This window comes from Plasmodium malariae (genome assembly GCF_900090045.1).
Source record: "Plasmodium malariae genome assembly, chromosome: 12".
Taxonomy (NCBI): Eukaryota; Apicomplexa; class Aconoidasida; order Haemosporida; family Plasmodiidae; genus Plasmodium; species Plasmodium malariae.
This window is the reverse complement of record NC_041786.1, coordinates 2,106,918-2,131,898: the sequence shown is the minus strand read 5'-3', so window position 1 is coordinate 2,131,898 and position 24,981 is coordinate 2,106,918. Positions and strand designations below refer to the sequence as shown.

General features: G+C 26.6%; 6 protein-coding genes across 6 annotated transcripts; 3 read left to right on the top strand and 3 right to left on the bottom strand.

Moving 5' to 3' along the window:
* Window positions 1–270: 270 nt before the first annotated feature.
* PmUG01_12055200 (conserved Plasmodium protein, unknown function) lies at window positions 271–1,417 on the bottom strand (the record flags this gene model as incomplete). The annotated part of the gene is made up of 4 exons (XM_029006776.1): window positions 271–419; window positions 602–632; window positions 901–1,005; window positions 1,295–1,417. The coding sequence occupies 4 exons, from the start codon at window positions 1,415–1,417 to the stop codon at window positions 271–273; spliced, it is 408 nt and encodes a 135-aa protein (XP_028863232.1).
* A 1,053-nt stretch (window positions 1,418–2,470) lies between these two features.
* Window positions 2,471–11,146, top strand: PmUG01_12055100 (conserved Plasmodium protein, unknown function; the record flags this gene model as incomplete). Its single annotated transcript, XM_029006775.1, has 4 exons — window positions 2,471–3,905; window positions 3,961–9,088; window positions 9,155–10,604; window positions 10,709–11,146. The coding sequence occupies 4 exons, from the start codon at window positions 2,471–2,473 to the stop codon at window positions 11,144–11,146; spliced, it is 8,451 nt and encodes a 2,816-aa protein (XP_028863231.1).
* A 3,141-nt stretch (window positions 11,147–14,287) lies between these two features.
* Window positions 14,288–17,557, top strand: PmUG01_12055000 (valine--tRNA ligase, putative; the record flags this gene model as incomplete). Its single annotated transcript, XM_029006774.1, has 1 exon — window positions 14,288–17,557. The coding sequence occupies one exon, from the start codon at window positions 14,288–14,290 to the stop codon at window positions 17,555–17,557; it is 3,270 nt and encodes a 1,089-aa protein (XP_028863230.1).
* A 645-nt stretch (window positions 17,558–18,202) lies between these two features.
* Window positions 18,203–18,565, bottom strand: TLP1 (thioredoxin-like protein; the record flags this gene model as incomplete). The annotated part of the gene is made up of 1 exon (XM_029006773.1): window positions 18,203–18,565. The coding sequence occupies one exon, from the start codon at window positions 18,563–18,565 to the stop codon at window positions 18,203–18,205; it is 363 nt and encodes a 120-aa protein (XP_028863229.1).
* A 400-nt stretch (window positions 18,566–18,965) lies between these two features.
* Window positions 18,966–22,790, bottom strand: PmUG01_12054800 (conserved Plasmodium protein, unknown function; the record flags this gene model as incomplete). Its single annotated transcript, XM_029006772.1, has 1 exon — window positions 18,966–22,790. One exon carries the CDS (start codon window positions 22,788–22,790, stop codon window positions 18,966–18,968), a length of 3,825 nt encoding a protein of 1,274 aa, XP_028863228.1.
* A 913-nt stretch (window positions 22,791–23,703) lies between these two features.
* On the top strand, window positions 23,704–23,925 carry PmUG01_12054700 (conserved Plasmodium protein, unknown function; the record flags this gene model as incomplete). Its single annotated transcript, XM_029006771.1, has 1 exon — window positions 23,704–23,925. The coding sequence occupies one exon, from the start codon at window positions 23,704–23,706 to the stop codon at window positions 23,923–23,925; it is 222 nt and encodes a 73-aa protein (XP_028863227.1).
* Between the last annotated feature and the right edge of the window lie 1,056 nt (window positions 23,926–24,981).

Sequence of the window (24,981 nt, the reverse complement as noted above, 5' to 3'; positions counted from 1 at the left end):
TGTTAGACGGTATATATTTATTGTTACATTTTAGACGGTATATATTTGTTGTTACATGTTAGACGGTATATATTTATTGTTACATGTTAGACGGTATATATTTGTTGTTACATGTTAGACGGTATATATTTGTTGTTACATATTAGATGGTATATATTTGCTGTTACGTGTAAGAGGTTGGCGATTTAATCCTAGACATAAACAATTTCTCATCGAAAGTATCCAACTGAATGCGGGAAAGTGATAGCAGACGTTTGATAGTTTATTTTGTCATTCTTTAATTTCCTTAATAGACAATATAACATTTTTTAGCATATTTATTTGCTCATTTTGTATGACCATTAATTCGTTAAACCGTAATATATCGTTTTGTCTTAATTCTTGAAAGTCAGCGAAAGTCCTCCTCATGTTTCTGCTCTCTAGAAATGAAAAATGTTTATGTATATAAATGCATATCTATATATATATGTGTGTGCACACAATGCATATGCATGAATTTACAAATTTTATGTATACAGTTTCGTTTTAAGTCAGTATATTGTAATATGTTCAATTTTTTTGTTTTAAAGTTATTCAAATAATGTATCTGATAATATCCTACTTTCATTGTTCAGTGTGCGACGTAGCCATAACTGAAATAGCGAAAAAAAAAAAAAATTGTTAATTGTACATACTGAAAAAGAAGTGGTAATAAAAACTATTTACATGTATGTTCAGAAGGACGTTAGTTAACTGGCAAAACGTTCGAAGTATACTTCAAAACAAAATAAAAAAAGTAAAATATAAATAAAAGAGAGAAACAAAATGGTAGTCCATTTTATGTACCAAAAACCCAACACTATTTTTCAAATATTCTAAGTATCATATTTAAATGTTCAAACTCTGTAGTTATATTATTACATTTCTGTTCTCCTCCAAAAAAAAGTTAACATTTTTTTGTACGTCTTTTGGTTTTGCGGAAAATAAACTAAAAATACTAGGCATATTATTTTCAGTACTTTCTACCTGAAAGGGAAAAAATAAAAATAATTATAAAATGGAAATTCGCGTGAGTAATTCTTTTTTTTTTTAATATTTTAGAAGGGAAAAATAAAAATCTACTTTTTTTTTCTCTCTTTTAGTGTATATTGTATAAAAAATATAAGTGGCGGATAGAAAAACGTGTAAATTTTTTAAAGCGAAATAGGTTCCAAAGTTAAGAATTATATAAAATAGTAAGTACATAAACAAGTAAAAAGACAACTGAACAGACAGGTGAACGAATAAGTGAAGAAGCAAAAAAACAATTTTGTACTTTCGTTTGAGTCAGTCTCGGGTCTTGAGATGAAGGTTCACCCTTCCCTGAGCATTTTGTATCCGTAATTTTGTGCAGTAATACAATTAGTAAAAACAGTAAAAAGAATCTTGCTCTATTCATTTTGTAGAGCACCAAATATAAGTAAATATATGTGTAGAAAGAGAAAAAGAAAGGGAAAGAGATCTTTACTAACATGCACTTATGAAAGACGTGTTTAAAATGAAGTAATGTTTAAGGGTTAGTTGTACTGTTAAACAAAATGCAAAAAAAAAAAAAAAAAATAGAAAATATATTTACTTCACAAAGAAAAAGAAAAATTAAATATATAGGCACAAAAAATTTTGGAATATGTCCTCCAGTCAATTGTAAACACTCACATTTCTACGTACAAATGCGTGTTCCCACGCATATATATATGTGTTGTGCACACATAGGTACACATATACATGTAAGTTTTTATATGTGTATATATGTACAAGGGAATATAAAGGAAAATTAAAGCTCCCATATATCCCCCTTAATAGCGTTTCCTGTCTTAAATATAATTTTAATATTTTTAATTGCGTGTTACAAGTCATTTAATCTGTATGTACATTTGAAAAAAAAAAAAGAATAAATAAATAATAAAAATAAAAATAAATGCATTTATGTTTATATTGAAAAAAAATAAAAAAATTTTCCTACTGCTACTATATTTTAAGCACATTTTCTTGGAACAAATTTCTTATTTGAAATACGAAGAAAGATTATTACTTATGTCTTTTTTTTTTCTTTTTTTTTTTTTTTGCCTCTGCATTTTTGTTCTAACGAACACTTTATAAACTCTTTATTTTAAGAAAAAAGGAAAAAAAAAATGAATGTTTCATTACCTTATTTGAATATTAATAATTTCCATTTATATTTCAGAATTACCTTTTTTGTGTGTATTCCATTAATACCCTTTTGCTTTTTACCTTTCATGAGAAATGTAAATAAAATAAGTTACAGTGCAGCTATTTTATATTCCGCTTGGAGCATCCTGTTGCGCTTCCTTTTTCCAATTTAACATATTTAAAATAGAAAAAAAAAGAAGTACTCACATATGTATGCTCCAATATATGTACATGCATATATGTAAACCCATATATACACCCATATATATGCTTCTATGTGCTGGTATACATGTGCGCATATATGATGTCTTACTCCCCAAATCACATCCCTTCACATGAAACCAATTATTCCAAACGTGATAGACGCGTAAAATTTGTAGAAACGTTTAATCTATGTTATTGTGCCCATGATACTAGCCATATAAAAGAAAATGCAAATAAATCAAGTATAAAAAATATAGGTAGTGATCTAATACACAATCTATGTTACAATGTAGGTAATATAGAAAGCAAAGATGACAATAATTTTAAAAGAGAAATAGAACAGTTTCAAAATTTTCTTTATTATTCAGATAATAAATATTCTTTTTTAAGTAAAAAAGAACCTTATGAACATGACTATATACTTGATAGTGTTGTTAAAGACAATTTTTATGAAAAACGCGAATATGATACTTTTTCAAATTTTTGTACTATCCCGAAGCATAGTAAAATTTGCCAACTATTAAATAATAAAAAAATAGAAAGGGAAAACTTTTCCAGACAACGTGAAAAAGTACGTATAAAAAATACCCTTTTGAAAAATGAGCTTGAAAATAATCTTTGCTCATTTAATAAACACTTACTCAAGTATTGTACCTATCAAAGTGATTCCAAAGTTAAACAACAAAAAAAAAATAAGAACAGTTCTTCGCAATCTATTAAGAAAATATTATGTAAATACTTTAATATATATAGTGAAAATTTAAAAAAAAAAAAAAAAAAAAAAAAAAATGTATATGTTTTAACTAGGAAAAATTTTATAAATGCCACATGCCCTAAAGATGGTAGCAAACAAAATTTGCATCACCCGGAGGATAGTAAAATAGATTTGTTCCTAAACAGTTGTAACAAAATATCAAGCGATGAAAAAAGAAAAATTTTAAAAAACTTAAATTTGAATTATGCAAAGAATGAACGAAAAAGAAATGTAAGTGCCCCATTCATTTCTAATAATTTGAAAAGATGTGAAAAAATATGCCCCTTTGATAAAGAGGTAACAATTTGCGCAAGGGAAAATGCAGAAAATAATGGTACCAAAAAGGAAGGAGCGGGATGTAGGTTAAATAATGTACTACATAATAAAAATATAAACATTTTATCTTATGATGATATAGACTTATATAGAATAAAAAGAAAAATTAAACAAGGCTATATATATTTAAATAATGAAGGACTCATGCACAATTATAGTGACAATATCACCCCTTATACAAAATATGTAAAAGATAGAAAACTAGTGCAAAAAAAATTTACCTTTAATAGGGAAAAAACTATAGTAAAGAGGGATTATAATAAGAAACATATATTTCACAGAATAAATAACAAAAAAGCGAGTGATGTGGGTACCCCCACATGTTCACTGCTATATAGTTTTCCAAATGAGAGCAACTTACAAGTTACTTTATGTTCTAAAAATATTAATAATAATAATAATATTAGTAATAATAATAATATTAGTAATAATAATAATATTAGTAATAATAACAATATTAGTAATAATAACAATATTAGTAATAATAACAATATTAGTAATAATAATAATATATAATAATAATAATATTAGTAATAATAATAATATTAGTAATAATAATAATATTAGTAATAATAATAATATTAGTAATAATAATAATATTAGTAATAATAATAATATTAGTAATAATAAGAATAATTCTGTAGATGAAACGATGGAAAATTTTAACAATAAAAAAAAATTAAGCAAGCTTTTTTGTCCTACACATAATGTACTCATACGAAATATAAGACATGATATTAAAAAAAATAAAAAATATCCCTCAATTTGTAGCTTAAATAACTCGCAGGAACATCAACACAATGTGAAAAATGAACAATTCGACATATATAGGCAATATATAAATTCTCAAAATTTATTATATGTATACGATAAACTAATACATAATAAAAACACAGGTGCTACAGCAAAACAGCGTAATAATAGAGCAAAGAGGGTAATTAAAAAAAGCAATCTCTACAGTGATAATGAGATGAACAAATTATATCAAAGCAATAACGTAAGTAGACGTAATATTGCATTTGGAAAAAGTATAATTCGTTCCCATTCTTTTCATAACTTCAAAAATTGCGATAAAAGGAAAGACATGACGAGAAGCACCTTTAAAAAGGATACGCAGGATAGTGATATTTTCTGTAGTGACTACTGCACTAATGGAATTAGCCCTGACGATATAAACCCTAACAACATTCGATCTAATGATATGACCACCAAACGCACTCACCCTAATGTTACCTGTGCTACTAACAGTGCAGATTTTGCCAAAGGGATGAATTTAAAAACTTATATCAATGATGATATAAAGGAACATAGATCTACAAGAGTAAAAAAAAGAGTGTTAAATAACGAAATTGAAGATTATGTTTCTACAAATAGTAGTAATATTATTAATTATATTATTCCCCTAAAAAAAATAAAATATAATATAAACAGAGTTCAAAAAAAGCATAAATGTAACCATCTACATAATGAGAGGAATATAATTAAAAGAATATGCTACAATGTAACAGACGATAAAAGATTTTCCTATAGTGACAGTGAAATAAGACAAGTTGACGTTAGAAAAAGTTATGGGGTAATAAATGAGAATAACAGGAGACAAGAGGCGAATTACTCATTAGAAGCAGTTAATACTTATCCAAATAATTGCTCATGGAAAAAAAAAGAGTATGAAAAGGATATAAATTTCTGTATACATTTCAATAAGATAAATTCTGAAGAATTCAGAATATCTAATGTGAACAATTTTAATGTCACCACCTGTAGTACTACGTGTACTAGTAGCTGTAAATCTAAAATGAGTCAGAAACATGATAACAATTATTGCAATGATAAAGAAAATGGGATAGAAGCAAACGAATTGAAGAAGATAAAAGATGTAATAAATAGTACCAATAGGAATAATTCTGGCATAAAAAACAATAAGAATAAGAACGGTCCTTATTCTATATTCAGCATCGTGGAATATAGAACAAATACCAAAAATAAAGAGCTTGAAAAAGTACACCCATTAAGTACATGTCAAGAATGCAGAAATATTTATTTAGAAAATGTATATGAGGAGGATAATAATTATAAGAAAATGCATAATAGTTTTTCAAACAATAATGAAAATATATATCTTGATATTACAGATTCTACCAAAAAAGGCGACAGCTGCAAGTGTATTTATTATTCTATGATAAGTGGTGATAAAATTTTAAGAGGAATAAAAGTAGATAATAAGGGGAGAGACGAAAATGAAAGAGAACATAAATATGAATATAACAATGCAGATAATAATGAGAGCCAAAATGACGAAACAAATAAGACTAATAAGGAGAGCAGTAACCAGAGCAATAGTTACGGCAAATATAAAAATTACATATGTGAAGAAATTTTAGCGCACAATGGAGATGCTACCGAACACGAAATGACTGTGCAACCGACTAATTCGCACTCGAAAAGCAATTACAAGTATCCCTTATCATTTGCGCATGTTTTGAAAGATAATAAGGTCAGCGAATCGGTTAGATGTAGCTATGCCGAAATTGAAAATGCAGATAATAAAAGTTGGGTGCATAAAGCAATAAATTTAAGAAGTAACCGATTTAATGAAGTAAAATATTCATATACAGAAATGGAAAGAAGAACAAGAAATGAAATTTTAATAAATGTGCAAGCTTCCAGTAGGTGCAAAAAAGAACTACCCCTAAAACCGAACGTGTATTGGTGTAAAAATAGGTCCTTTTTTGAAAGGAAATATATAAAAAGGGAAATAAAGGATAAAAAGGTTAGAAGTTGCTATAGGGAGTTTTTCAGGGGAAAAAATAAAGATAAAGACATGCATAAAAACAAACATGACGATAACTCAAAATGTGCAAAATGTGCGAAGTGTTGTAATGAAGCTATTGAAACGTTGCAACATCTCAATTATAACAAAGATAATCATACGAATACGTCAACGAATAAAACCTCGAAATTGATAGAAACATATAAAAAAATTAACAACGATTATGAAATAAAAAATGATATTATCGAACATTCTGAGAAATGGGAACATTTGGAACTTCAGGGGAAGAGATACACAATATTACTACAAGAAGAAGTAAGTGAAAGAAAACGAGAACGAGAAAGAGAAGGGGAAAATTATGCTATACTTGACAAAAAAAGGCTGTTAACACGAAATATAAGTAGCAAAGAAAGCAACTCACATTTGAGCCATAAACAAGGAAAAATAAGGAGCTATTACATTGTCAAAGATATTGAGGGTGAACTAAAAAAAACACCATCTAATGCAGTCATATATACAAATGATATTTATAAAAAGAGTAAAGAAAATATAACACCTTTCAAAAATTTCGAAATTTTCGAACATTTCGGAAAAATGAGGAGAAGATGTTACACAACCGCCCTCTTAAATGATAATAATACTACAGAAAAAAAATATTCAAAAAACGCAAAGAGAGGAAAAAATATGTCTAATAATATAGACTATTTAATTAGTACAAATGAATTCAAAAATATTATGAACAAAAACTATCACTTCCCCGATATTGTCCCTAACAGTAAGCATCCCGCTAATCTTTGTCCTAGTAACAAAATTTGTTGTAGTAAAGTAGGTTCAGATTCTAAATGCCATATTGCAAAAAGCAATATATCTGTTGATTTTAATGTACTAAATAATTCTTCCCTAAAAAACAGCAAACAATTTGAGCAAGACATATGTATTGGTACAAAACACAATAATACAGCACATATAGATACGTTCGATATATTAAGAAAAAAATTCATATATGAAAGATTGAAAAATGGTGTCAAGGAAGGTTTTTTTAATTCTATCCATTCGGAAGGTACGAATGTAGTGAATCTTTTTAATGCAACTAAAAAGGAGACCCAAAATGGGGACCTAAATGAGGCCCCAAATGAGATCCAGAATACGTGTAACGAGGAAAATCCAAGTGCATCTTACATGGAAGGAATGATAAATAAAAAAAAAAAAGATGCAAATATATATAATAAGAAAAATGTTGAAAAGGCACAATATATAACTCACTCATTAAATGGTATTTACTGTTCTAATTGGAGAGACAAAAACGGAAGCCTATTTGAAGATGTAGGTCGTCAAAATAATAGTAGTAATGATAGTAGTGGTGATATAAATGGGGGAAATGACTGGGATCAAACGTATGCAAACTATCGAAATGACAATGTAAAGGAAAATTATACAAATGGGAATTGCTGGTTCCATAAGAGCATAAAATATAGCCCTCGAATTACTGCTTCTTGTAGCGGTCCAAACAACAACCTTGCAAATAAGTATAACACAAACAACAATGACAACTCTAATGACAATTTTAATAACATAATATATTTAAATAATGGTATAAATATAATTAATAATATAAGAAATATGAATAACACCATAGAAAATGTAGATATAGTGAATTTCCCTTACAGCTGCATGCATAAAAAAGAAAATATGTGCAACAGAGATAGTGTTCATGTCCTAAATAACAAGGAATATAAATTACAGTACAACACTTCAAGTGAACAAGTTGATATGAATAAAGCACATTATAAAAAAACTAATGAAAAGTTGACAAATACCAGAAAAGTAGGTAATATGAACACCTATAAACTAAACCTATTAAATAATGAACTAAACATGAACGAGGTATTTACTCGAGTATCAGATCGTGAGTGTAAAGAAGTGAGAGACAAAATATTGTACGAGAAATGCATAGATTTACAACGTGTAGATGAAAAAACAAATAGCGGAAGAATTGAACTGGCCCATTTTAGTAGCAGCGCTGAACTGGCCCATTTTCGTAGCAGCACTAAACCAGCCAATACCAGTAACAGTGTCAAACCATTGAATGGGCAATATGTCATTGTTAATGAGAAAAATAATATATCGATTAGAAAAAAAAGCGAGTGCCATAACGAAGTAAGCAGTTCTTCCTCAGTTCAAAAGGTATTAGATAATGTGTACATAAGGAATAATAATACGCATGCATGTAGTAGCAGCATTAGTAAAAAATATGACAGCAATAGTAATGAATCTTTTTCTAGTTGCTTTGATGATAAAATAAATAGTTCAACAAATTCAGACAAGCGTTGTAGCACTATTTCAAAATCGGACACTACAAATAACGTAACGCACCATAACGAGGTATTAGAATATGGAAAAGGAGAAAAAAAAGAATATCTAAATTTTGTAAATTCTCAAAACGGGAATAGTACCAGTTGCAACATCATCAGAAGCCGAAGAAGCAACTCTTGCAATGGGCACTTTAAACCTGAGGATCAAGTATTAAAAGAAAGAAACTGTTTACAAAATGACCATTTACGTAATGGTACAAGTGAGAAGGACTCAAATATGACATTATACAAATTCATTAACAAAAGAGATATTCCTACTGTGATTTTAAAAATTAGCAGTGCTTCCACAATACCAGGCGCTGAAGGGGAACAATCATCACACAAGGCAGAAAAAAAAAAAGTATATAACAGTAATAATAATAATAAAAGTAATAACAGTAATAATAATAATAAAAGTAATAATAGTAATAATAGTAATAATAATAATAATAGTAATAATAATAGTAACAATAGTAATAATAGTAATAATAATAATAATAATAAGTAATAATAGTAATAATAGTAATAAAGTAATAATAATAGTAATAATAATAATAATAATAATAATAGTAATAATAATAGTAATAATAATAATAATAATAATAGTAATAATAGTAATAATAGTAATAATAGTAATAATAGTAATAATAGTAATAATAGTAATAATAGTAATAATAATAATAGTAATAGTAATAATAATAGTAATAATAATAGTAATAATAATAATAATAGTAATAATAATAGTAATAATAATAGTAATAATAATAATAATCCTCAGAGTAAAAAAACTAAAAATGACTACTTTAATGGAGAAGGAAAAATGAAGGAACCGGTAGTCAAGTGGAAAATTTCTAACTATTGCGAAAGTGGAAAACTCGAGGATCTACATAAGGACAATGCTTTTGGAGACGTTACTAAAACGTGCTTGAAGAAATCATTAATAAGTGAAAGTACTGAAAAAATAAGGATGAAGTGCAACTCAATTTTGAGTAGAAACCGTTACAATAATTATGCACATGATCATTTTTCAACAAGTTGTACTATGGAAAATGTAACTGACAACATAAATTACAATATAGGAACAGAAATAAAAGTAAATAATTTTACAACAGCTATAAATAACGAAATAAATGAAATAAATTATAAAGAAATGAATTCCTCAAAAATGGAAATGCAAAAAAAAAAAAATTTTACAAATAATAATGAAGATTTAAAAAATTACCTTTTCAGTTATAACTTGAAAAGTAATGTAAATAATTTTTTTAATTGCAGCAACAAAAATAAGTTGGCTACTTCTTTGTCCTATGGTTGTGAGAAAACTTCGAAAAATATTTACACCTGTGAATCGACAAAAGTTCTGAATAGCAACTTTAACTGTGAAGTACAACAAGTCAATCGGTCTGACACATTTCACACAGAGATACAAGGAGAAATTACTGAATCGTTTAATTGTAATTCCGAAGATATTCGTAGCAGTTCGTTTAGAAGCAGAGGGGAAAACCTTATTCGTAATGCACTTACTGTTAATTCAAAAATTGATACCAGAAAATACCTTACCAACAATGAAAATAATATAGGTAATATGGAGAATATGGAAAATAGGAATAATCACCTAATTGAGTGGTATCCCGGATTCGATATTCCAATAGGAACAAATGGAAGGGCAATATTACGAAAAGCTTTACATCAAAAAAGAATGACGAATGTAAAGAAATGTGATGAACTTTTATCATCAAATAATTTATTTCCCACTTCAAGATCTACATTTGGAGATATGAAAATAAAAGACTTATACAGAGCTGCATATATATTAGGAGTATGGCATGTGGCTGAGAAATATTGCCTACTAGCATGTGAAAGGAATGGATACAAAAAGGAATGGATTTACATGCTCAAAAAGAACGGTATTAAAATTACTATTAAAGCTCTTAAAGAAATCAGAAATAAGCATATTCTTCATAAGAAAAAAATAGCAAATGAAATTAAAAAAAGAAAATTTACTAAATTGGGAAAATGTTCAGTTAGTATATGCACAGCTGCTAGAGAAGGTTGTGAAATATATGCATATCCCAGGAATAAGAAAAATATTGAAAATAATAATTACACCCATTAATCATTTTTTAGTTTCCTCCACCTCTAACAGTGGCAATAAGATGGATATCATTTTTACTAATAATAAGAGGGACAATGGTCAAAATGATTGCTTCCAAAAATTATAATTTTATTTCATCCATGGATGCTACAAAGGGAGAGGAAAAAAAATTAAATAATGAAAAAAAGCGTATTAAACGACAAAATGAGGGAGCGACAGATAATGCGGTTGGCGGAAGTACAAGGTATATAAGAAAGTACAAAAAAAGCAAAAAAGTTGAAAATATCAGGAGAAACATAATTCAAAAGGACAGTTCTGCTATTATGCCAGAATTTTTTAAAAGTTGCACTAGCTTTTTGTCCACATCTAAAATGAAGAATTATGAAAACGATGATAATAGTTATAATAATGACGCTATGAATGATTACAATAACGATATGGGTGATTACAATAATGATAAGAATGATTAAAATAACGATATGAATGATTACAATGACGATAAGAATGATTACATTAACGATATGAATGATTACAATAACGATATGGGTGATTACAATAATGATAAGAATGATTAAAATAACGATATGAATGATTACAATGACGATAAGAATGATTACATTAACGATATGAATGATTACAATAACGATATGGGTGATTACAATAACGATAAGAATGATTAAAATAACGATATGAATGATTACAATGACGATAAGAATGATTACATTAACGATATGAATGATTACAATAACGATATGGGTGATTACAATAATGATAAGAATGATTAAAATAACGATATGAATGATTACAATGACGATAAGAATGATTACATTAACGATATGAATGATTACAATAACGATATGGGTGATTACAATAACGATAAGAATGATTACAATAACGATATGAGTGATTACAATAACGATATGAGTGATTACAATAATGATAAGAATGATTACAATAACGATAAGAATGATGACAGTGCCTATAAGAATGATAACAGTGCTGATAATAAAAAAAAAAAAAATTGCTCATCTGGTTCTAATAATTTTTACATGATGAAGGTAAATAATTCATTAAATAAATTAACTTTATATCGTTCAGTGAAAAACAGCTCTCCTAATACATAAGGACTTTCCACAAACAATGAAGTAACTAGTGAAGTACATATGGGCAATGGGGTCAGTCTCTTAAGTACTCATTTATTAAGCAAAAATTACTGCCATACAAACGGACATACGTTTTATGAAAAAGGCGACAAAAGTTGTTTTAAGTTCCACAGCCTATGGAACAACAACTGGATGAAAGAAAGCGATGAGAACTGCAAATATAATAGCAAAATGCATGATGAAAAATGTAAAAATAAAAACAAGCTATACATCGATCATTATAGCATAGTTAACAACAGTATTATGAATTATACTAAGAATAAATTCATAAATGAAAAATTTACAAAGCAGAATAATTTTAAAATTAACTCGTACCATAATTTAAAGATGAAAAGTAGTAACATTATTGCTTCATCGAATAATTTTCTAATTACTTCAAAATATGATGGTCTTCTTTATATTATTAATGATACAATAAAAAAAAGTTACACCTTTACGGATATACTTCTTTCCAACTTGAGTAATAACAATAATTATGTTCATAATTTTGTAACTTTTGTTGGGGGTAAAATTGGGGTAAACAAAAATCATGATCCAAATAATAATAATAATAATAATAATAAATATATCTATCCTCTGAGCACTACAGTGAACGAAGCTGGTGTTATGAAATCGACATATAACCAATCCAACATATTTGAAAACGAATATAAAAATAAATTAGCTAGTAACCAACAGATGGAAGGAGCCGCAAAAAAAATTCAAAAATAGTTTGTTGTGAGCAGAGAGGGGAAAGTTATCTACTGTTTTCTTCAAAAGTAAGTTAAATAAATCTATTCACAATTAAAATGAAAAAACGCGAAAAATTTGATCACAAAATGAGTATAATGATAATGGGTTAAAAATCGGTTATTTAATCTAAAAATTTTTGCACATTTATATTAAGAAGCGTATGTATTTAAATATATACATATACCCATGTAGCAGCACATGCATATTTATGCATATACATAATTCATACATATTATATCTGGAAATCCTGCTCCTCTCCTTTCAGGGCTTGGGCAAATCTACATAGTTTTCTGTTTTATTTTAAGCGTAATATATGTTCTTAAAGTTTTACCACTTAAAATTTACATTTTTTTTTTTTTTTCTTATGTATTCTTCTTTTCCTTTTTTTCTATTTCTTTTTTTTAAAACCATTCTTTAATATAAAATTTACAGTACACAAAATTAGGAGAAACAATTAAACTCATTAAGTATACATATAAATACAGTATTTTTAAAAAATGTTTCGAACCAACAAAATGTATTTATTGACAACCATATAATATTCAGAACAAATATTTATTTTAATTTTATAAAATATAGATGGTTGGTTATTTATCAATTATATAATATATTATTGTTTTCCTTTTGAAAATAGTATGTTTTTATTATGACGCACTCCTATACATGCCTAAACAGCAGTGAGGTTATATTTCTATAAAATAAAGCAAATACCAAGCATGCCAAACAACAATTTGTTCACCTGTAAATTTGGCAAATAAAACGTAGCAGAATAAGTAATACAAGGCTTAGGCAAAGGTATAAAAAAAAGGTAAAAAAAAAAAAAAAAAAAAAAGGGAACAAATTAAAAATTACAAAATACTGAGAACAAAGATAATAAGTGTATCTGAACTTTATATATAAAACATTGAACCAAATAGTGAAACCTGTTTATCATTTCCATGAAATAGGACATTCCAGTGGAATGCATTTATGTGATGAACAAATTGAAACAATCATCGAACTAACGCAATATTTATTCTAATTTGTGAAGGAATAACTATATTTAGTTATATTCATTTGAACTTCGAACGGGAGAAGCTGAGTAGATACCGTACATATATATAAACTCATATATTTATATATGTATATACATATATATATGTAAACCCGTACCTATTTTTATATATATTATAAAAGCATAATACTTAGGAAAACTAGAAAGAGTGCTATATATGATGTAATTTTAACCTGTAGAAAATTTATTCAGAGGTGTAACAACACATACATAAGCATGTACATATATAGTATATATAATTAGTGGGGCACAGAAGTGTAAGGTAAATACGGCATATATATCGCTACATATGTACCATAATTTCTGCATTTTCAAATGTAGACAAATTGTTATGTACATGTTCACCAAGTGCAAAAGGGCTAGTAGACATTTAGGAGAAAAAAAGTTTTGCATATAGCACCCAAGTTTTACCTTATAATATATTTTGCTGGAAGTGATTATAAAAAGGTAGTACATAAAAGCGTAATATTTAGTGTTCATTTTACGTTTCCCATTAATTTTTCCATTCTTTTTCAATGCTTTTCCCTTACGTGTTCCCCAGCTTTTTCCATACATTTTCTGCTACTTTTCCCTTACCCTTCCCATATATTTCCCATACATTTCCCATACATTTTCCATACATTTTCCCTGTACCATTAGCGTCTCATCTTTACCTCATTTGCATGAGAAAAACTTTACTAAGAAGAATATTGTTCTACAAATATCAAACGTGTGCAAGATATAGTAAAGTAAAGAACATGGAAAACAGAAATTTGAAGGAGAATTTAAAATCTATGAAGGATGCATATGATCCTAAAAGTGTGGAATCAAAGTGGTATACATTTTGGGAACAAAATGACTATTTTAAACCAAAAAAAGAATTAATAAAAATTAAAGATAATGCAAATAAATTTGTAATTGTATTACCGCCTCCTAATATTACTGGAACGTTACATATTGGTCATACATTAACAATAGCTATTCAGGATTCGTTAGTTAGATATAAAAGAATGAAAAATTATTTAACGTTATATATACCTGGGACAGACCATGCAGGTATAGCAACTCAAACCGTTGTTGAAAAAATGTTATATAAAAAAGAGAAAAAAGTAAGACATGATTATGGAAGAGATGAATTTGTAAAAAAAATATATGAGTGGAAAAATTTGCATGGTAATAAAATAAATAACCAAATAAGAAGAATAGGTGCATCCGTTGACTGGTCAAGAGAATATTTTACCATGAATGAGAATTTGTCTATTGCTGTTAAAGAAGCATTTATTAGATTTTACGATAGTGGACTAATATATCGAGATAATAGATTAGTAGCCTGGTGTCCTCATTTGAAAACTGCTTTATCAGATATAGAGGTTAATCTTGAAGAAATTAAAAAACCAACAAAAATTAAAATCCCTTCTTTTGATCATTTAGTAGAAGTAGGTGTTTTATATAAATTTTTTTATCAAATAAAAGATAGTCAAGAAAAAATTGAAATTGCAACAACTCGTATTGAAACAATGTTAGGAGATGTCGCAGTGGCAGTACATCCAAATGATAAAAGATATTCTCATTTAGTAGGAAAAGAATTAATTCATCCTTTCATTTTGGATAGAAAATTAATTGTTATTGCTGATACATATGTTGATATGGAATATGGTACAGGGGCAGTAAAAATTACACCAGCACATGATAAAAATGACTATGAAATGATGAAAAGACATAATTTAAAATATATTAATATATTTACATTAGATGGACATATTAATGAAAACGGAGGAGAATTATTTGCAGGTTTACATCGATTTGAATGTAGGTTTAAAATTCAAGAAGAATTAAAAAAACGAAATTTATTGTCAGATAAAATTCCTAATTCCATGTCCTTACCCTTATGCTCAAGAAGCAATGATATCATTGAATATATGCTTATTCCTCAATGGTATTTAAATTGCTCAGAGCTAGCTAAACAGGCGATCAGTTATGTGAAGACTAAGGAACTAGCAATTATTCCTGCACAACACATAAATACCTGGTTTTATTGGCTAGAAAATGTTAGGGACTGGTGTATATCAAGACAGTTATGGTGGGGTCATCGGATTCCTGCATATAAAATTATAATGAAAGATGACTTAACAGGGGAAAGCGCAGGCGCAGAAAATCAAAATAGTGGACAAAGTAATGGACAAAATAGAAGTCAGACAAGCATCCATAATAACAATATCTGCTTGAATCCTTATGAACAAGGTCAGGAGCAATGGGTAGTTGGGAATTCCCATGAGGAATGCATAGAGAAAGCAAAAAAGTTAATAGGAGAAGATAAACAGTTTGAATTAATTCAAGATGAAGATGTCCTGGATACGTGGTTTTCTTCTTCTTTAGTTCCCTTTAGTTCATTAGGATGGCCAGAACAAACAGAAGACATAGAAAATTTCTTCCCGAATACTATTTTAGAAACTGGTCAGGATATATTATTTTTTTGGGTAGCTAGAATGGTAATAGTTTCCATACATTTAATGAAAAAGTTACCATTTAATACAATATATTTACATGCTATGATAAGAGATTCGAAAGGAGAAAAGATGAGCAAAAGTAAAGGAAATGTTGTGGATCCTCTAGATATTATTGATGGAATAACACTAGAAGGGTTACATCAGAAATTATATGAAGGAAATTTACCAGAAAAAGAAATTAAAAGAGCTATAGAATTACAAAAAAAAGAATTCCCAAAGGGTATACCTGAATGTGGTACAGATGCCTTAAGGTTTGGTCTACTAACCTACTTAAAACAAGGAAGAAATGTAAATTTAGATATTAATAGAATTATTGGATATAGACATTTTTGCAATAAATTATGGAATGCTGTCAAATTTTTTCTAAAGACATTACCAGAAAATTATGATAATTATAATATTTTACTTTACAAACCTGAATATGTCAAAACCGTTAAGTGGGAGGACAAATGGATTTTACATAGATTAAATATATATATTAAAAGTGCAAATGAAAATTTTAATGCGTATAATTTTTCGGAAGTAGCATTTGCTTCGTACAATTTTTGGCTATACGATTTATGTGATATTTATTTAGAACTAATAAAGGCACGCCTAAATACAGATTCGCAAGGAGATGTACAAAATAAGCAGTTACCAAATGAAAAGAGACAAGATGATGTACCATCTGGTAGTAAAACTACTAATTACACTGCTGTTAATACAACTGATAACCCTGATGGTGTACTAACTGATAGTAAAATGGATGATGGGCTTGAAGCAAATAAAACGCTGCATGCGTGTCTTGATTATGGCCTTAGACTTCTACATCCAATATCTCCATTCATAACAGAAGAATTATATCACAAAATTGCAGCAGAAGCATACAAATTTGATTCTATTTCCATAGCTAGTTATCCAGAATATGTAGAATTGTGGAATAATGAACAAGTTAATTTAGAAATGAATACATTTATGATCATTGTTAAGCAATTTAGATCTTTTATTTCAAATCTTGAAATTCCTCCAAAATCTAAGCTAAATTGTTTTATTGCTGCAAAAAATAAAGCAGATGAAATTTTTATCGAAAAAGTAAAAAGTAAAATCCAAGTATTAGCCAAGCTATCATCCCTAAGTATAGTTAATTACAATGTGGATGAATTATCGCAGGAATTAAAAATTCAAATTAAAAAATGTCTAAAAGATATTATTTCGAACCAATTTATTATATATGTCCAGTCGACGGAAGAATATCTTAAACCCTTGTTACTTAATATGGTAAATAAAAATAAAAAGTTACAGAATTCTTTAGATTCGTATTTAAAAAAAATTAATGATCCAAATTACGAACAAAAAGTTCCTGAACAAGTCAGAAATTTATATATGGAAAAAGTGGAGCAATTAAATTCTCAAATACTGGATATATCAAATATTATAATTGAAATTAATGAATGCTTGAAAAATTGATAATCTTGTTGTAGACATAAAATGAAAGAAAGTGAAATAAAACGCTAATGATAATAGTAATAATATAAGTTTACCAAAAAGGGTTATATAAAAATATAAGTTGATCAAATTTACGTCATAGTGTAGTAACTGCAATTAAAAAAAGGATTTTTTTTTTTTTTTTTGGAATATACATAATAATGAAAACATTTTCCCCATATATATCTGATGGATGTACATTTCAAGCGCTGTAAATGCGTACGTACAGAAATGAAATTAATTATGCATAAATGAACACACATAAGTATACTTGAATTATATATATATATATATATATATATAGAGTGTGTTTGGGCTGAAATAATATATATGTGTACGCTTCCCTTTGGAGTATCCCTTTTTTGCTGAATGTATGTTATTATATTTACCATTTTTTAAAATTTTGTTATTGTTAGATTTACGTATTACATTCCTTCTTCTATAAGTTTTGTTAATACCACTACAGTGTTTCGACTACCCGTTTATATATTTTTTATAATTTTTTGTATTTTGTTTCCCTTCATATTTCTCCATAATTTCTGTTACATATATTTTGTGCACTTAATTTATTTTATTTATCTTAGGTATTTCTTTTCCTAGTAATTTTGCAAAAAAAAAAAAAAAATTTCAATTCAACTTATTCTCCAAATGTTCATCGATCAATGAAAATATATGCGGTGTGTTACAGCCTATGATTTGCCCAATAATTTCTCCATTTTTTAATATTATATAAAAGGGTTTCGAGTTATTGTCATAATTTTTTAATGATGCAATTGTTTGTGCACATACAGCAAATATTTTGACACTTTGTGAAAAGGTACAATAACTTTTATAAATCTTATTAATTATTTCAAAAGTGAAAAGGCATGGTCCACACCATTTGGTATAGACGTCTATTATATAAAGAATGTCATTTTTTTCATCAAATAATTTTTTATATTCTTCTTCATTATGTATTTCCTGATATATTTTATCTTCGGCTTTTTTCATTTTTATTATAAAAAGAACAAATTACAAGGAAGGTGAAGGTAAACAAAAATAGCAATATACTCAAAAATAAGATGGTTGTTTAAGAATGTATATAATAAAGTCTATAATGTAACGCATTATGTGGAATATATATGCTAAAATTAGGGCAATTATGATTTAACGTTGAAATAGTGTCATCGTGGAACGACTACACAACAATGGCGCAATAATAATGCATTAATGGCTTAATGATAACGCAATGAAATATAATACTAAAAATTTGTTTGTACTACGTGAATGAGTATATGTGCACGTACATGTGTACATAAACAATATCTAAATGCAAAACACACTCGAAGCACACAACACGTTATTCTATGATGCCTATTTATTTTTTTTTTTTTTAAAAGAGTTAAATAAATTAAAAAAAAAACTTGAACAATTTATCTTCAATAAGACTGTTATCAATCATATGAATTTCATTAAAATTAAAAATTTCTAGCGATTTTTGCTTCTCCTCTTTTTGTACATTTAATAGTAAGTTATTTAATGTTGAACTGTGGGCGAATAAGTAATATAATAAATAAGAATTTCTTATGATATTTTGAGATAGTAGGCGTATGTGTTTTTGAAAAATAATACTATTAAGATTATCTAACTTATTTAGCTCTGCTAAAATATCATCAATTATTATTTTGAACAAGTAGCTAGATGGGTTAGTTTCTACTTTTTTTTGTGTGTGTGTGTCTTTTTTATGTAATTTTTTAAAGAATAGATGTTTTTTTGTATTATTTTCATTAATTTTTTTTTCGCTGTACACATTATATTTTTCTTTATAAATATGAATAAAATATAAACACGCTTGCATGTAGTAAATTTCATTTTCTCTATATCTTGAAATAAGACTTTCATAAAAGTATTTATTTATAATAGTATTTTTATCTAAAATTTGTTCACAAAAACATAAGTCTAGCAGTAATATATTATACAATTCCGTTATTTTTTTATCTAAAAAGTTTTTCTTGTCTTTTGTTTCTTCTCTACTTTCATTTAAATAAATTTCTTTTATTTTACAAATAAATTTGCGATAAATTTTGTATATCCTCTTCTGTAGTACACTTTTTACAATAAAGATAATAATGCTTCTATACATCTCTGTGTTTATTACTTTTTCAATATATAATATAAATATATTTGAGAAGGTGAATATGTTTACTAAATGACAGTTCATTTTTTCACATATTATATTTTTCATATCATTATTTGATAGCATATTCAGTAAAAAGTCTAAATAACACTCTAAATTATCGAAATGTTCCAAACAAAAGCATTTCAGTGAAATCTTAAATATATGATAAACTATATGGAAGTATATACTTTTTAAATCATTTAAGCAAAAATTTTGTTCGCTCTTCGCGCCATCGTTACTATCATCGCCATGGATATCACCACTAATGCAACTATCACCCTCGTTATGATAATAATTATAATAATAATCATCATTTAAATATTTTTCTTTATCCGAACTGATCTCTTTGTTATACGCTTTTTCACTCTCCAATGTATTCCTTTCTTTTAAACCTATGCAATAGCAATTCAAAAATTTACTAAATTCTTGTTTATTATTATACCTAGTAAGATTAATATAAAACCACAATTCTTTGTATTCTTCATTTATGTCTTCTGTCCTCTGAATTTGATCATAAAGTTTGGTTGAACTATCATAATTCAAAATTTCATTGGCGATATTTGCAGCATTAGAGACATTAACAATATTTGCGACACGCTGCTCATTGTTTGCGTTATTGAAAACTCCACTATCATCTGTGCTAGGAAAAAAGTTCATCTCCCCATTGATTTTCCCTCGAGTAGTTGATTTTAAAAAGATTAGTAACATATTACACTTTTTCAAAATGTGCTCATTACTAATGTTCGAAGGTACCCCTTTTTGGTACTTCAAAATATTCATAAATGCGTTGAATTCTTTGTGAAAATCTATCAAAGTTGTATCCTCTTCATTTGTTGAGAAAAAATCAGAATTCACGCTGCTGTTAATTTCTTTGCTTTCTATATACATAATAAGCTTATATGCATTAAACATCAATGGGTGTATTTTTTCTTTTATTATTTTTTTAAATTCATTATGAAAATATTTGTCTTTTGAGGAATTTTTATTTGTAAGAAAATATTCTGATAATTCTTTTTGAAAATTTTTTCTACTTTTTACGTTCTTATTGGAGTATTTTTCAATTTTACAAAATTCTGTATATATTGAATCCAAGTCGGTTGTGTAAAATTCATAGTAAAAATAAAAGGAATTTAAAAGAAAAGAATGAAATATATATCTTTCCATTTCAAATGTTTTTTCATAAGTCATAGATGATATATTATAAAATAAAATTTGCAAAAGTTTTATAATTATTAATTTCCATTTGTTTATAGGTTTCGTATCAAAAAATGGTATGGCACTTATAAATTTGTTAAAAAATAGAAAAAAAAAAATTTCAAAGATTTGATCATGTATAGCATTTAAGTAATCATTGCTTATAAAAAAATCGACATCTTTCATAAATTTATTGAAATATTTTTCTTTTGTTAAAATTTTTGTTTTCATTTTATTATAAAGTAGTTTGATACTCGTATATTCTTTGAACAAGAAATTACATATAAAATTATACTCGTTTTCATAATAATAAAGGTGTAGTAAATGTACCATATAATCATAAATACGATTAACACATTCGGAGTAATTTTTTTGTAATAGCTTCAAATTCTCTATGCTGTTTTTGTTCATGATATTTTTTATTTCATTTGTGCTATTTATACCATAATTATAATATTCCTTATATTTTTTTATCTCCTTTTTTTTATCTTCATGAAATAAATCTTGTAGTATAAATAAATCATTTTTCATTATTTCTAAAAATGTTTTCCCTTGGGTTTCTGTAGAATCGTCTGAATATTTCCTATTAACACTTCTGTCACTTTTCTCCTGTTCTTTTAACAAAATAGTATCCTTTTTAGCACACGTTAATTCACTTTGTTCAATTTGTACATTTGTACTAGTGTCGCTTTGTGTGATTTTATCCTCACCTTCCTTCAACTTTGGTGTTTGTTCACGTGCATCTTCATGGCTTTCCTCACGGGTTTGTTCAAGTGCTTCCTTATGTGCTTCCCCTTTTTTTATTTTTTCCAACAAATCCTTCTTTTTTACATCAATTAGAAGGAGCAGTATATACTTGGTATTTAATAATAAATAAGTGATTTTTTTAAAAGAGGTTTTTAGTTTTGCAAAGAGGAAATTTTTTTCCCCTAGGAACTTTTTTTTTTTAATAAAATTATTTATTAAATTTATTCTTGCATTCAGAATTTCCTCGAATAAATTATTTTTTATAATATCAATAAATTGAGAATTTTTCTGATTGTAAAAAATTAGTAAGACAATTACACATTTTGGTATTGCATTAATTTTACAATTATTATTATATGTTAAGTTATAATAAGAGGAGTAAATTAACTTGAGTAAAATTTCATAAAAATTCTCCTTATATTTACTTGCAAAGGAATTTAAATAATATAAAGAACTTTGACTGTCAAATATTTTTTTATAAATATTCCGAATTTCTTCATTTTTAAGTATAGAATTTAAAATTTTTAAACAAATAAATATATCTGTATAAACTTTATTAACGACATATATATAATTTTCTTCACTCACTTTTTTATTAATATCAAAATAAATATTGTTTATATAATTGTTTAAGTAAAAACAATCGTAATTAATTAAATCTTCTTTTTTTTTCTTAACAAAATCATAGTAATTGTTTTCTTCCGAATTTAATAAAAAAAATGAATTGTTGAATAAGAATTCATACTTGTCATATTTTTGCATCCATACATTTTTTATGATATTTTTTTCAGATTCATTTAATTCTTTCGTATAACAAGATTCTTTAAAAGTAACACCTGCTGAACTCTTCACATCATTAATTAACTTGTTGTAATTGCTAATTATATATTCTATGTTGTGTTTTATTTTCTCCACATTTCCGTATATGTTCTTAATTTTAATCGTATTATCAATTACTTTGCTGCTTTTCTTTTTTAAAAAATCCTTAATTGCGTCTTCTTTGTTAATTATATTATCTCTTAAACTATCAATGCATTTTACAGTTTCATTGTGGTTGTAATTTTTGAATATCTCCCCAGGATCTACTTTCATTTCGTACGATTCACAAGCATACATACGTATGTATTACGAACATATATATAACACCTATGTATATATATATATACTTAAGCATACATACATACAGCTAATATAAATGACAAAATGGTAAAAAAAAAAAATAGCTTTATTTTTAGTATATTCGCGCTGTAATTATTGAAATCATGAATAAACCAAAAAAAAAAAAAAAAAAGAATGAAAATGCAAATGAAGCGGAAACTTAATTTGAAATTGAGGATACAAATGCAAATGAAAAATAAAATATATATATGAATATGATAAGAAAAAATAAAATTTTCTTATGGAACGCGATAGCTCGTTTTTTATTATTGAAATACATATTTATTTTGTTTAGGCAGCGATATAAACATTTCGGTACAATGCTAAAAAAAAAAAAAAAAAAAAAAGATACAAAAAAGATACAAAAAAGATACAAAAAAGATACAAAAAAGATACAAAAAAGATACAAAACAGATAAAATGCACATGTATAATGAATGCATCGCAGGAGTAAGAATATCATATATAAACATCTCCTATACTTAGTATTAATTTAGCTTATTAATTCTTAAAAAAATTTTTTCTGGATTTAAGAATAAATGAGGCTTTAAAAAATTTATAGTAAAACAACATATTTGATAGGTATACGTACACGCATGTACGTACATATATATATATATATATGTATATGTACAAAGCGGTTTTAACAAGATAGGATAGGGGTTATTTATAAGGATTTCTTTTTTTTCTGCGTTTTTGAAAAAGTTAAGGGTAAGAAGCTTTTACATCACAACGACGTAAATACTTGCGTATAAATGTATATATATATATATATTCATATACAAGAGTACATTAATGTTCAGGCTTACACGTATGCATTTGCACACTTTTGCCTAATGTATTGACAACTACATTATTTTTAACTGCTACAGATGAGTGAGTTCAAGGTTGGTTCAAAATTAAAACAACAAGTTGTGTGTAATATGCAGCCGTTAATTTTATGTTTACATAAACATGATGACGACATTACAAAATGTATTGAAGAAATTAACATTTTCGAAAAAACGTGTAGCAAAAATGTAAACTATGTTCATGATAGAATTGGCCTAGATGACACAAGAAATACTCTGTATACAGGAAAAAGGTCTGTTTAGCATATTCTATTTTTTTGCCTTTTTTCTTTTTAAATTGAAATTATGTAGCCGCTTATCATTTTTACAAAATAAGTATTAACGTAAAAACATACAGTATTATACGTAAAAGTATTCATTTAAGTATTTATTTGTTTTTCTTCATATTTAATTTCTTCTATTTTTTTGTGTTATGTTGTATGGCATACGATATATTAAACTATCTGTCCATATTATTTCTTTTATATTGCCATTTTTTATCCGCCTCTACTTCATTTTATACTTTTATACTTTCATAATTTTATAATTTACAAATTACTTTTTACATTTTACAATTTATAAGTTATACTTTTGTTTTCATTTATTGTGTTTCATACAATTAAAAAAAAAAAAAGAAAGAAAGAATAATCGAATAAAAGATAAGGAAAAACAAGTGAAGATATACTGCACAGTAAAACAGTATCTACAACATACATTTTTATGTGAAAATGGTAAAATATATATATATACGCACAAAATAAACATCTACCTTCATACAAAAGGAAAAAGGTAATAATATGCAAGTTGTACATTTATTCTTAAATATTTCGCAGTAGAAAAAGAGAAAAAACAACGTGTTTCTTTTCTTTTTTTTTCTGTAACATTAAAAAAATATCAATGTAATAATACATATAAAATGTACGCGCAATTATATATGTGATAATTAACGATGAATAAGATATATACAGTATTATATGCAAATAAGGAACATACGCAGTATACTCAACATAATTAACATACTTAAGCAATATGCGCAACATACGCATTATACACAATGCACACAAAAATAATTAAAAAGAATTAAAAAGAATTTAAAATAAAATATTAAAATTTTATAAGTGAAAATCCAAAAAAAAAAATTAGATATGTAAAAAAAAAAAAAAAGAATAAAATAATTCACATTTGAACAAAATATTATATTGGTTGTACTAAAGCGAAGTAAAATATATACATAAACTAAAATGATGAGGAGTAAGTGTACGAGAAAAAAAAAAAAAAAAATTACAAAGTATTCTTCACAGACATAGCTTATAAATAGCT